Source organism: Lichenostomus cassidix, chromosome 26 (genome assembly GCF_008360975.1).
Source record: "Lichenostomus cassidix isolate B80296 chromosome 26, HeHo_3.0, whole genome shotgun sequence".
Classification (NCBI taxonomy): Eukaryota; Metazoa; Chordata; class Aves; order Passeriformes; family Meliphagidae; genus Lichenostomus; species Lichenostomus cassidix.
This window is the reverse complement of record NC_139506.1, coordinates 318700-331756: the sequence shown is the minus strand read 5'-3', so window position 1 is coordinate 331756 and position 13057 is coordinate 318700. Positions and strand designations below refer to the sequence as shown.

The 13057-nt window shown below is 56.1% G+C and overlaps 1 protein-coding gene across 1 annotated transcript; it reads right to left on the bottom strand.

Moving 5' to 3' along the window:
• Window positions 1-1692: 1692 nt before the first annotated feature.
• On the bottom strand, window positions 1693-12664 carry MYBPH (myosin binding protein H). The gene is made up of 11 exons (XM_085083144.1): window positions 12118-12664; window positions 11756-11890; window positions 10022-10189; window positions 7324-7412; window positions 6173-6368; window positions 5693-5832; window positions 5402-5561; window positions 4527-4663; window positions 3935-4121; window positions 2216-2257; window positions 1693-1893 (listed from the first exon to the last, which is right to left on the bottom strand). Exons 1-10 carry the CDS (start codon window positions 12455-12457, stop codon window positions 2247-2249), a joined length of 1563 nt encoding a protein of 520 aa, XP_084939270.1. The 5' UTR covers window positions 12458-12664; the 3' UTR covers window positions 1693-1893; window positions 2216-2246.
• Between the last annotated feature and the right edge of the window lie 393 nt (window positions 12665-13057).

Sequence of the window (13057 nt, the reverse complement as noted above, 5' to 3'; positions counted from 1 at the left end):
GGAATGCTAATGTCAGCAGTGCCTGAGGATGCTGCAGCCCCAGATTAGCGCAGAGAGGACCCCTCAGGCTAAGCCCGTGGTCCCTTTGAAGAGCAGCACCTTGCCCTCAGATTAGTGCTGCTATTTCCCCAGCTCTGACTCCCAGTTGCATCTTATTTCTGCTGCTTTCCTGGATCTGACACTTTTGCCTCATCCTTGCCACAGTACCCAGGGACCTGGTGACTGGGATGCTCATAAATTAAAAGGCATGTGAATGGTTGCTTCAGGAAAAATAACATCCAGTGGATTTTTCCACTCTGTGCTCTGCAGACCTTTCCCGGGGAGCCCTCACTAAAAGTGGATGTTGTTACCCACAGTCCCCTGTGGGTTTGCAAACAGAGTCTGTGCCCTGCAGGACTGGAATAAGGGCCTAGAAAGGGCACAGTGTGCAGCATGAGAGAGTCCTGGAGATCAGCTCACCGCCTGCTTCCAGAACCTGTCACACAAAGAATCCCATTGGCCAAAGCCATGTACCCAGGTGCCAGGAACACCAAGGACCTGGCACAGGTCACCCTGAGGACACCCCGAGGTGTCACTGCAGGACACCCCGAGCAATGTCCAGGGCCGGGTGTGAGCATGTCAGGGAAAACCAGCTCTCCACCTGCCAGCTGGGACTGCAACCTCCACCCTGTGGCATCACCATCTGTCCCAACCACCTCAAAAATCTGTCCTGCTCAGTGGTGGGATAAAATTAATCTGACAATGCCCTCTGATGGTGGAAACAATCCTGATGTGAGGATTGTTTGAGGATTGTAGTGCTGTGCCAGTGCTGAGCTCCTCAGAAGAGCAACACACCCAGGACTTCAGCTTGGGCTGAAGGTGCTCTGGGACACAGGGGACAAAGGAGAGAGGGGTGCAGAGAGGGGTCTGATTAATCACAGGCACTGCTTGACTTTGCTCTCCTAGGCACCAAGGGTGGGATGGGCTCTGATCTGTGGATGCTGGGCTGGATTTGCATTGACATTGGCAGTGCCAGGGGAAGCCAGGTCACAGGTAGGATGTGGGTCTGGCCCTGTGATGGAGCTGCCACGCAGCTGGGAGAGCTCCTGCCCTCATGCCCCCAGTCCAAGGGGGGCAGTGCTGCTGGAGGGGTCACCCCGCGCTGCTGACCCTGGATAACCGTGCGCTCAACGGGTAGCGCTCATGCACTAGGCTGTGGTAACACCCAGTTTCTGCCCTGACCTGGCCCAAAGCTCAAGTGATGACTCATCTCTGCACATGAGCCATCAGCAGCTCACAGGGATGAGTCCCCTCCTCTGGGTAACACATCAACATGTCCTGCACCCACCATGGAGAGGTGACAGCTCCTGGCTGGATTGCTGCCTCACTCGCATGGATGAAAAAACTGTGCTTTGAGAACGAAGCATTAACATGTCACAGCTTTGAGACTGCATTTCTTTTTCTCCAGCCAGAATCATTCCCCAGCTCCAGAAGAGAATCCTTCTGCATTCTCCTTCTCCTTGTTGGGCTCCTTCAGGTTCAGTCATTTCTATATGTGTTCCATAAAGCTGGTACTTCCTTTCCAAGCTCAAAAATCATCTCCTCCACCTATGGGTGGATGGAATCCTGTGCGACCCCAGAGCATCCCTGGCACTTGTCCACCTCCCCCCACCTAAGCCAACCCCACAACAAGCAGGACAGAGGCATTTGGCAGCTCTTATTAGGACCAAAGCCCCTCAGTTGGGTTTGTTTTATTGTCACAGCTAAGGACAGGTTCAGAGAGGGCCCTGCCATGGCAGGCTGAGGTGCAGCCCCCATAGCACTGCCAGGGAGGGGCAGTCCAGCAGGCAGCAGAGACCATGGCCAGGGGCATCAGCATGTGCTCTGCCACCACCTAGCAGCTGCAGCATCCACCTGGGAAAAGGAACGAGATCCAAGTCCTGAGAGGGCACTGGGAGAGCCCCGGTCAGGTGACAAACACATCCCTGCCATGGCTCTAATGCAGGACAAACACAGCTACATTTACAGCTCTCTCTCCACCTTGACAAGGGACAGGTTTCCCTCAGGTTCATCATCCCACCCCACTCCACCCATGCATCTCCAGCCATGGGATGAAGAAGACCTGAGCTAGGACTCCATCAACAGGCGACAAGGGCTAATCCAGGACACTCAGCCCATTCCAGACCCCTGAAGTGATCTACTCTCCCTCCATCCCAGTGCCCCAACCCAGACCTACCTTGCTCTTTGTCTTGTCCTCCAATCTGTCTTCACTTAGGCACTGCAAAGAGAGCACAGGAGACAAAACCTCCCTGAAACCTCCTTGTCTTCCTCCCCTTTTGACTGTGCTCACCCCAATGTGTACCTCCACAAGCCAACATGCACCTGCACACTCCATCCCTGCACACACCTGCTCCAAGCAATCGCACACACCACCATCACTGTCTGCTCCTGACCAGCTTTCCCTGAGATCCCAGCCTGCATGATTCCCAGGTGCTCTGTGTCTCCAGCACAATGCCCAGCTCAATGTCCTTGGTCAGCTGGGCTGATCCCCCAGCATGGGCAGCAGCTCCAGAGGGATTCTGCCCCTCTGCCCTGCTCAGGTGAGACTTCACCTGCAGAGCTGCCCCAGCCCTGGGGGTCCAACAGAAGAAGGACATGGAGCTGCTGGAGAGAGTCCGGAAGAGGCCACAGAGCTGCTCCAAGGGCTGCATCCCCTCTGGAGCCAGGCTGGGAGAGCTGGGGGTGTTCAGCCTGGAGAAGAGAAGGCTCCAGGGATAATGTTAGAGCCTCTTCCAGTGCCTAAAGGGGCTCCAGGAGAACTGGAGAGGGACTTGGGACAAGGGCCTGGAGGCACAAGACAAGGAGGAATGGCTTCCCACTGCCAGAGGGGAGGGTTAGATGGGGTATTGGGAAGAAATTCTTCCCTGTGAGGGTGGGGAGACCCTGGCACAGATTGTCCAGGACAAGCTGTGGCTGCCCCATGCTTGGAAGTGTCCAAACCCAGGTTGAACAGGGCTTGGAGCAACCTGGGATAGTGGAAGGTGTCCCTGCCCATGCCAGGAGGTGGAATAAGATGAAATTTAAGGTTCCTTCCCATCCAGACCATTCCATGGTGTTGTGACTTCACAGAATCCTTGCATGGCTGAACTGAGGACATGCCTGTGGGGCCGCAGGACTGGGGCTAGCTGGGTCAGGGCTCCTGGAGGCTCCAGCACCAGCTCCGACAGCAGCTCCAGCAGCAGCAGCTCCAGCAGCAGCAGCTCCTGCAGAGCTGAGCACTGACCTCATGTCACACGTTCTGTGTCACACCAAGAGCCCTGGAGCTTTCACAGGGACTGAGGTGGTAGGGTTGCTGGATTGGAGCCCTGCCTGTGTGGGAAGTGGGGCAGAGCATGTCTGGGGGCATGAGTGTGCTGGGAAGCCATGGGAGGGGAAATAGGAGGGAGGTGTTTGAGGACACCCAGCCAGCACAGGGACATGCAGAGTTTGTGTCGGCAGCAATCCTCCCGCAGGCTGAGGAGAGGCCACGGAGAGCAATGTGGGGCAGCTCCATGCAAGAGCTGCTCCGGTGCTCTGCTGTGGCAGGGAAATGTGAGCTGGGAAGTCTGGGCAGGAGAGACATAAATCAGAGCAGCCCAGGTGCAGGGGAGGAGGGCATTTGGGATAAGAGCAGGGGGAACCAGTGCTGGGCTGGGTCTCTTCCAGCTCCTCTGGGTCTGCCATTTCTGATTTCCTCCCCATTTTTTTTTCCCATGAATAAGGAAAGGTGATTTCAAGATACTTCAAGACCATAAACCCAAGAAGCCCAAAGCTGCAGCTCCACAGTGCCCACTGTCCTCAGACTCCCTCGCCACCAGGATCAACAAAAAACAGGGACAAACCACACACAGGGAAAGCAAGACCAGGAAAAGGCAGGCAAGGGCTCCTTCTCCTCCTTCCCCTCAGCCAATCTCACCTTTCACATCCAGTCTGCAGTCTACCGAGGCTTCCCCTAGGGGGTTCACAGCCTTGCAGGTGTAGACACCCCCATCGAAAGGTCCAGGCTTGCGGATTTCCAGGGAGCACACGCCCTGCTTGATCAGTGCTATGTATTTCGGGTCTTCCCGGATCTCCATCTGATTTTTCAACCAGATGATTTTGGGCTGAAAGTTTAAAGCAGGGAGAGAAATGAGAAATCTAACTGGCCCCAAATCCTCTCCCTGCCTTTGTCTTGGCCTTGCCTGAAGCTGGTGGCCATGGTGGGATTCACAGTCAGAAGTACTTTGAAGATTCAAATCTCTCACTCATGAGCCCCAACCACTGCTCCACACTTCCTCCCCCAGCACAGAGGAAATAGGACATGGCTTGATTTAAGACCAGTCTCCCATCTCCATGCAGAAACACCCCAGACCTGCCCCAATTCGACTCAGAAGGCAGCTGCAGCCCCTTAACCTCATCCAATCCTAATCCAATAGGACCAACCATCTCCCAGACCTCCAGCCACCTTTCAAAAAACCCCACTGGTGCCCCCAAGCCAAGGTGGTGCTGTCCATGGAGGAACCACCAACCTGGGGGAAGCCACGGACAGAGCAGAAGAGGTGAGTGCTGTAGCCCCGCGTGGTTGTTCGGTCTGTCAGGGGCTGTGTGAACTTTGGGGGCTCCATCATGTCCCTCTGGGTGATCTTCTCTGGCTGGTAAGTGGTTTCTAAGGAAATAATTAATTCTAGGTTGAGGCAGAGCTCAGGTTCCCAGGCTGACCAGCACAGGGATTCAGCACAAGGTGCCCAAAACCACTTATATTCCCTCACATAAGAAGCTCAGTGTCACCTGGCCTGACCTGAGGACCTGGCCCTCAGCTCAGACCAGACCTGTCTCCTCATCCAACCATGATATGGTAGTGCTCTGTCCCCACAGGGAACAGGGGGATGCTAATCCCCAAACCCACTGTGTGCAGCAGGTCAGACCCAGGCCAGGCACCCTCTGGATCTCCCACTCCATCTCCGAATCTCAGTGGACAGAAAGAGGAGCTGGAGGGAAGCTCTGCAGGTGGCAGAGACCCCAGGTCACTGTGTGCTACTGGGGAGCATGATGGAAATAGGTGGAGGGAGAGAGGGGTTGGTTGGTGCTGAGCTGCGGGCCCAAAGCCAGGGCTGTTCTCATCCTTCCCAGCTCCTGCTTCCATCTCAGCCCAGGGATGTCCAGGCCTTGGTCCCTCCCTGGGGTCTGAGCATGGCACAAGCTTTCCCCAAAGGAGAAATGAGGTGCAGAAGGGAGCAGGGGACCTCTGGACCTTGGGGATGCTCAGCCTCACCCCTGCTGGGTTTGTTCTGGGGGCCAGCTCGGAAGCATCAGCACAACTCTAAGGAAGCCCTACTGGCCTATTGCTCAGGTCCCCTCTTGGCCATCACACGCCCCTGCCCCTCAGCCAGGGATGTGTCCCCACTTGTCTTCTCAATGTGGGCCACCCCAGAGGCGACGGCAGCGCTCTCGCTGAGCCCACAGATGTTCTCAGAGAACACTCGGAAGGAGTAGGTGTTGCCAATGATGAGGTCGGAGATGGTGCAGCTGGTACGGGTGCAGCGCTCCAGCACCGTGAACCATTTCTGGGAGGAATAAAGAGAGTAGTGAGGAAAGACAGGCTGTGACAAGGATGGAGAAGGTGTGGGGGGAGGCAAAGAGTGCAGCTGCTCTCTTCTGTCAGTGCATCCTCAGCACCAGGAGTGCCCAGGCTCACCCCACTCTTCTTATCTGACTTCTGCACCCTGTAGCCCTTGATGTCAGAGTTCCCGTTGTCCACAGGGGGGGTCCACTCCAGGGCCACATTAAAGCCCCACACATCCACCAGCTTCAAGTTCTGGGGGGGGCCCGGTGGCTCTGCAAACACAAAACCCCTCAGGGTGACATCCCAGTTTGCTCCCCCCACATTCTGTACCTTGACAATCCATTGACCTCCTTTTTAATCTCTTTTCACCCTGGTGCAGCACACGAGGGATGAGAAGCTAAGAGGGGCAAGGGCTGGCAGAAACTCTGCATTCCCAGCTAGAGGAATTCACATGCATGATCCTGATGAGGATCCCACTGGAACAGGGTCCCCACAGTCCCTTGCCTTGTTGCTGGCCCTGACCCATCACACCCCACCCAGAACAAGACCTACCCAACTTAGGAGGAGAAATGAGCCCCAGAGTGTCCCTGCAGGGTCCCATCGCCAGCTTACCAACCACCTGGATGTCCAGGGTAGCCTTGTCCTCGGCTCCGTTGATCCGCACGGTGAGCTCGTACTTGCCCGAGTCCCCGCGCTCGGCCTGGCGGATGTAGAAGATGGTGTCCCGAGCCGTGTTGCGGATGTTGATGTGGTTGGTGTCCAGGGGCTGCCCTGCCTTGGCCCAGCTCACCTCAGGCTGCGGCTTTCCCTGGAGCAACAGGCAGGTCAGGAGCTACTCGGGCACATGGCCCCAGCAGGACCTGCTGGGAAAGAAGGGTGGCAGAGCCACCCTGCTTTGTCCAGGCAGCAGTGGCCCAGGTGCCACCTCTCCCATCCAGCAGTCCCTGGGGAAGAAGCTACAGCTGATTCCTGTCAGACTCACTGATGGGAAGCCATCAGGCTCCAGGGATGGGGCTGGAATATGCTGTCTCCCCAAAATCCTCATGCAGCAAGCCCAGCTTTACTTGCCAGGGTAGAACTGTGCTCTCGTGGCCGGGGTGCAAAGCCCAGGCTCCAGCTTAGCAGCAGGGCTTGAACTCAGCATTCAGGGAAAATTCATGCCTGGAGCATGGCCAAGCACAGAGTCCCAACTCTGTGAGACATGGCATGGACAAGTCCCTTAGCTCAGGGGCCTCTCACTCCCCCCTGCTTGTCCAACATGTTTCAGGGTTAGCTGCCACAGCGGAGGATGCTCTGATGATCTCCCAGACAGGATGAGAGAGATCAGCTGAGGAGACAACCTCCAGCCTGGCCCAGCAGTGTCAGCATTACTCCCCCATTACACAGCCCTGGGGCTGCCCTGCTCCAAAGGCAGCCGGTCGCCTCAAGGGACCCCAATGCTGTGCTGTGGGGTCCTGGGGAATGTGGCCAGATCCTGGCCAGGAGCACAAGCTGAACTAGGCTCATTGGCTGAGACAGCAGCAACAGCCAGTCTGTGTCCTGATGTGTTTGGGGTTGTCCCATTGCAGCACCATCAATAAAGATGTAGCAGGGGGAAAATGGGATGTGGGCAGGAAGAGGAGAGAGATTCCCACCCCATCTCCCACCCTTGGCCCATAAGACATAGGGACCAGGCCAAGTCAGAGCACAGTTGGCACCAGGCACTGCAGGAGCTAACCTGGAGTGAAATGCCCAGGGGATTAAATCCCAAATCACCCACCTACCTGAAAGGGGATCATGATGTTCACAGCATCCCCCACACGCCTGATGTAAGTCTCCCGCAGGTGCCGAGGCATGCGGATCTTCGGGAGCTCTGGGGACCAGGGATTCATTGTGAGACAAGGAACTCCCACTCCCCAACTGGCTGACCCCCCATACACACCCCTGCTTGGCCACCAAGAAAATCCACCCAAACAGGGCCACCTCCTCCCTCTCATTTCCGTGATGGTGCTGCTCCCCTGCAGGACTGTGCCAGCCTATCCCATTGCCTGTACCCCAAAGTGATATCCATCCCTGAGATCCCAGATCACCAACCCAAGGGCAGCACTCCAATGGATCATTCACCCCTTTCATTACAGCCAGACAATAGAGACAACATGGGCTTAACTAGAAGAGCCACAGCACAATCTACATGGTGTCAAGGCAGGGAACAGCATCTCCCAGCTGGGAAATATTTCTCCCCCGACTTTCCAGAGGCACACAGCCCAACTTCTGACAAGGACAAGGCTCAACTTCCACCTTCTTTGTGTACTCCAGGCCACTGAGACACTGAGAAGGTGCCTGGTCACAGCAGAGCTGTGGAAGCCACAGGCTCATGACAAAGGCAAATGTCCCCAAGGGAACATAACAAAGACAAGCACAAACCCCACTAGAGAATGCTCACAGAGTGTGTTTCCTTCCCCGGGTGGAATAGCAGCCATATAACTCTGCTGGCTCAGTGCCACCCAGGGATTTGTCTGGAGCCCCTCGTAGGGTGTCTCTGTCAGGGTTAAACATGCAGGAGCTTAACCCTGGGGAGGGAGCCCGGCCAGAATAAACCAGGCCTGAGCCAAACAGCTGAGAGGGCTGGGGAGGGCAGGGAGATGCCCGGCAGTCCTAGATGGCCTCTCCAACAGCTGAGACGATCCCTGCTCCGCTCGTGCTGTGATTTGTGCAGGGATCCATCCCTCTGTGCTGCCACTTGGGCTCATCAGTCTCAGCAAGGCAGGGAAACCTGATCTCGGGGGAGGGGGGGGAGGAATTTTAATTCATGGGTGTTTCCTCCAGCTCCCGGTGCCTCCCTCAGAGGGATGGGGCTGGCCGAGGTCGGTGGCTCAGGTGACACGGCGGCATGGTGGAAAGGCCTTTTTCCTGCCCTCATCCCCTGCAAAATGTGACTCCCATAGTGATCTTTCATCTGGTTTCTCCTTGTCCCTCTCCCCCTCCCAAGCCCACTCATCCCACCTGTTGTTAAGCTCCATGCTGTCCAACCGCTGCTATTTAAAATCCCCTGGGGTGCTATAAATGAACTGGTGAGAGGTACAAAATGCAGGCCCAGAGAAAATGTGAAGGCCAGGAAGCAACAGATGGGGAGGGGAGGGGAGGGAGGGGGAGGGAGAGGGAGGGGAGAGGGAGGGAGGGGAGGGGAGGAGGGAGGGAGGAGAGGAGGGAGGGAGGGAGGGAGGGAGGGGAGGGAGGGAGGGGAGGGGGAGGGAGGGGAGGGAGGGAGGAGGGGAGGGAGGGAGAGGGAGGGAGGGAGAGGAGGGGGAGAGGAGGGGAGAGGAGGGGAGAGGAGGGAGGAGGAGGGAGAGGAGGGAGGAGAGGAGAGGAGAGGAGAGGAGAGGAGAGGAGAGGAGAGGAGAGGAGAGGAGAGGAGAGGAGAGGGAGAGGAGAGGAGAGGAGAGGAGAGGAGAGGAGAGGAGAGGAGAGGAGAGGAGAGGAGAGGAGAGGAGAGGAGAGGAGAGGAGAGGAGAGGAGAGGAGAAAAAAGGAAAACCTACTATTGTGGAGCAAGATCAAGTTGTGGGTGAGTGTCTCAGCTCTTTGGGTTTTACACCTCTCCATGTGGCTGGGACAAAGCTCTGGCATCAGGGATGGCATGTGGGAAGCACAGGCTGTGCATTCAGCATCTCATGCCAGTCCCCCACACCCCAGTTTTCCCAGTTCTACAAGGTTTAGTGGGATGGCTTTGAGGTCAGAGGTGAACAGGTGCAGCCACCACCCCTTAAACCACATTCACCTCCTCTGAGCACACCAGGAGGATGGACTCTGCAGGACCCTTTCCACAGGCTGATAGTCTTCTCCAAGCATTTTCCTACGAAAAGGTGGTGGTTTCTGGAGTAACTTTTGTTAGTATTATTACTATTTTTAAGCAGCTTAAAAATCTGATGTGTTGAATAACAGGAAAATTTGAGCATTCCCTTGTAAAGGGAAAATAAGTCTGTATTTGCTGTTTGCTGAATGCAAGCCAGCCCTGCCCTCCTGCATCAGCCTCGGCACATTGGCAGCACCCCAGGAGGAATGTGAGTCTTGCTAAGCATGGGAGCAACTCGTTCATTAGCGAGTTCAGCATGATTAAAGTTCCCATGCTCCAGACAACCAGCTCTTGACTTCCCTGAGCTAAATAAACAAAGCTGTCCAATGTGTGCCATGGCATATTCGGGATGTGACATGGACAAGGGGAGGAGACATGCTCAGGGGGAGGTGGATTCTGAGCTCTTGACATGAAATAGGAAAATGTGGCTCTGCCTTTTGAGTCCTTCTCCCCCAAAACTTCACCATCAGCAAGACTGGTGAGGTCAGGAAGCCTCTCCCAAGGGAACTGGACACAGGCATTGAGAAAAACATCTGTCAAAACCTGGATGGGACCTGTGAGAGGCTGCTCAGGCCACAGGGATGGACAGAGCTTTCACTCAGGAATTCTGCCCTCAGAAGCAGTACTCACGGAGGATCTCCCTGATGAGCACTGGCTGCTCCAGAGTGGCTGGGATGCTGGCTCCGCTGGCACTGACAGCCGTCACCCGCGCATGGATCTTGTCCCCAGAGCTGAGGTTTGGGATTGTGTAGCGGGTGGAAAGAAAAGGCTCCTGGTTCACAGCTTTCCAGTCTGAACCTGAAACAGACCCGGCACAGCACTTTGGATGTGCCATGGATAGACAGATACACCTGGAACAGCAGGATCAAGGCCCAGGGGGTGAAACCCAGAGGCAAAGAACCCCTTCCTTGGAAAGGTGGAATGATTTGGGGCACCAGCAGAAAAAGGGACTTTGGAGGGGAGGTTGGCCTCCCTCTCTAAGGAGTGTGGGGTATGAAGTGCTGGCAGGAGCTCAGCACTGGTGCACAAGGACATTTGCAAGCAAGAAAAGGCATCAGGCCAGTGAACACGTCCCTGCTGACCAGCTGCATTTCTGAAAGGAAAGATCCTTGGAGCTCCCTGCCAGCCAGTCCACTCCTCTCACTGCCCCAGGACAACACTGGGGCTCACCATGGCCCCCAAAAACTCCTCCACACCAGCCAAGGTCTGCTCAGGACCTGCCCCGGCCATGTGGACCAAGTGTTCTTCCTGCTTGGAAGGGACATCTCAAACTCAGTCCAGAGTCCAGCCCTCCCCCCGCCCCAGACAACATGGCCTTGCCATGTGCAAACCTCTCAAGACATTTCTCACTTAGAAAACAAACTGCCCCAGTTCCCCAAGGACTGGGTTTCCCAGGTGAGCAACAAGAGTGACCCATATGTGCCAGGATGTGCCAAGCCATCTTGTGTACCTTTAGAACAAGATGGTTTTCCTGTCAATGCCATTGGAGCAGCCAAATCTCACAAGCTCCTCTTTCCCTTCACCACTAGCATTGCTTGAACCAGCCCTCACTGAAATCTCAGCATATTTTAGACAACCAGTGTCTTGTACCAGCCCAATACAGCAGTCCCAGAGCCCCTGGGTGATGACTGAGAGACTGGAGCTCTCCTGTCCTCCAGACAGATTCAAAGCAAGCCAGGAGAGCATCCAGACTGGGCCCTTTGGGTGGCTGTCAGACAGATTCCTCCAGGGATGGCTGCCACTTTCCTTGTCCCACGCAAGGGCCTCCTCACGCATCCCACCCAGCTGTGGTAACCTCTCCAGCCCCAGCCCAACGATGGAAGCCTCCCACAGCCAAGAATGTATCCATTGTGTGTGCCACAAGCCAAACAGCTGAGGGTCAAGTTCCCTGAGGTCCACGGGCCAACTGGATCACCCAAACCACTCCAGCCCAGCCTCCCCTTGCAGATGCCCCCAGTCACACAGACCCTTCACTCTCACCCCAAAGCCCAGTAGGGCCTCAAGAGATTCAACACAAATCTTATCCACCCATCCCATTCCACCACCCAGCAATGCAACTGGAGAACCACAGATGATTGCTGTACAATTACTGCCACCTCCCAGCCCACCTCGGTCCACCATGGCCACCTTCCTTCCAGCCTCCACCAAGCCTGCTGATACATGCAGACATCATTACTATCTGAAGCCAATGGCATGCCCTGTTCCTCCATGGAAAATACATTACCATTCAAAATGGACCCATTTGGGCATAGAAAGGGAGTTGCTGCCTGGGAGTATGCACTGCCAGGTTCCACCCAGTCCCATCCCACTCTACAACTACACAACATCTCTCCACGCTCACAAGACAGGAAAGCCCAGACCTACTTCCATCTTTGCAGATCTCCACCATATATCCATCCAGGCCCGCCCGGCCCGTCTGCTCTGGGGCTTTCCAGGTCAGTGTTAATGAGTTTTCACTCACTTCTTCCACAGCCAAGGACAAGGGGCAGCTGGGTGGTTCTGTAACAAACCCACAGTGGTGAGGGCAGGGCTTGAGTACCGGTGCTCTTGGAGGGCAATCACTCAGCCTCCAGGTCTGTCTTCAGTCCACCCATCCTCCTAATCCCCAGCCCTATTCCACTGCAAAAATATCCTTGATGACTTCATCCCTCCATCCCTTCTCCCCAGCACATGCCCCCTCCAAGCCTTGCTTCTCTCCCCTCCCCACTCCGGTGTTCCCCACTCACCTTCCTTTGGTTTCTCTAGTTTAGCTTCAGGGGCTGAAGGTTCAGCTGGGGGAGCTGGGGAACCTTCTGCAGGTGCTGGAGTCACTTCTGTTCCAGCTTCCGTGGGGACGGGAGCAGGTTCATCTGTGGGGGCTGGGGGCTGCTCTGGGGGATGCTCAGGAGCTGGAGGCTCTTCAGCAGCTGGGGTTGGGGCTGGGCCTGCTTCTTCTTTTGGGGCTGGTTCTTCCTTTGGGGCTGATTCTTCCTTCGGGGCTGGTTCTTCCTTTGAGGCTGGTGCTGCCTTTTTCTTGGCAGCTGCCGGAGCTGGTTTTTTGGCTGCAGGTGCAGTTTTGCCGGTCATCACTGCAAATCCTGAGGGCTGGGAAAGGGGATGTTCTGGGGTCTCTGTTCTGTTTTGGAGGTCCTGCTCCAGACAAAAGATCTCTCCTCTGCGTCTGGGGTCTGGACTCCAAGGTTGGGATCCCTGCTCAGGACCAGGTGTCTCCTCTCTGGACCAATAGTTTCTGCTCCAGGACGGCTGTGCTGGGAGGGGGGAACCAGGTCACTGAGACAGAACAGGGCCTGGGTGACTTTTATAGGCTTTGGCTGGCACTTGTCACCTCCCTGCAAACCAATCTGCCTGCACAGGCGGGACCGCCAGGAATAGCCACCCGGGACCTGCACATTCAGCAGCCCCCACTGCCCCCTCCTATGGGATGGCAGCATATGGGCCCGGCCCCTCCAGCAGCCCCCTGGGCTCACTCAGGGCTGGGTAAGCCAGGGCCAGGTCACCTTTCTTTGGGGACATGGTTCCTGTCCCCAGCACCAGCACCCCTCTGGCTAAGGGCTTCCCCACCCCCACTGCCAACTCCTCAGCCACCTACTGCCCCCCAGCACCCCCAGACTCTCCCTGGACCTCCTAATCCCCCTTGCCTTCCTCAGCGCCTGCGTTAACACCAGA

Bases quoted from the DNA above. Each gene is read 5' to 3' on its own strand.
- MYBPH (XM_085083144.1), bottom strand. From the start codon at position 12,457: ATGACCGGCAAAACTGCACCTGCAGCCAAAAAACCAGCTCCGGCAGCT. The intron at 7,413-10,021 runs GTGAGTACTGCT...CCTGGTCCCCAG, and splicing joins GCTCATCAGGGAGATCCTCC to AGCTCCCGAAGATCCGCATG. The intron at 6,369-7,323 runs GTAGGTGGGTGA...CTGTTGCTCCAG, and splicing joins ACATCATGATCCCCTTTCAG to GGAAAGCCGCAGCCTGAGGT.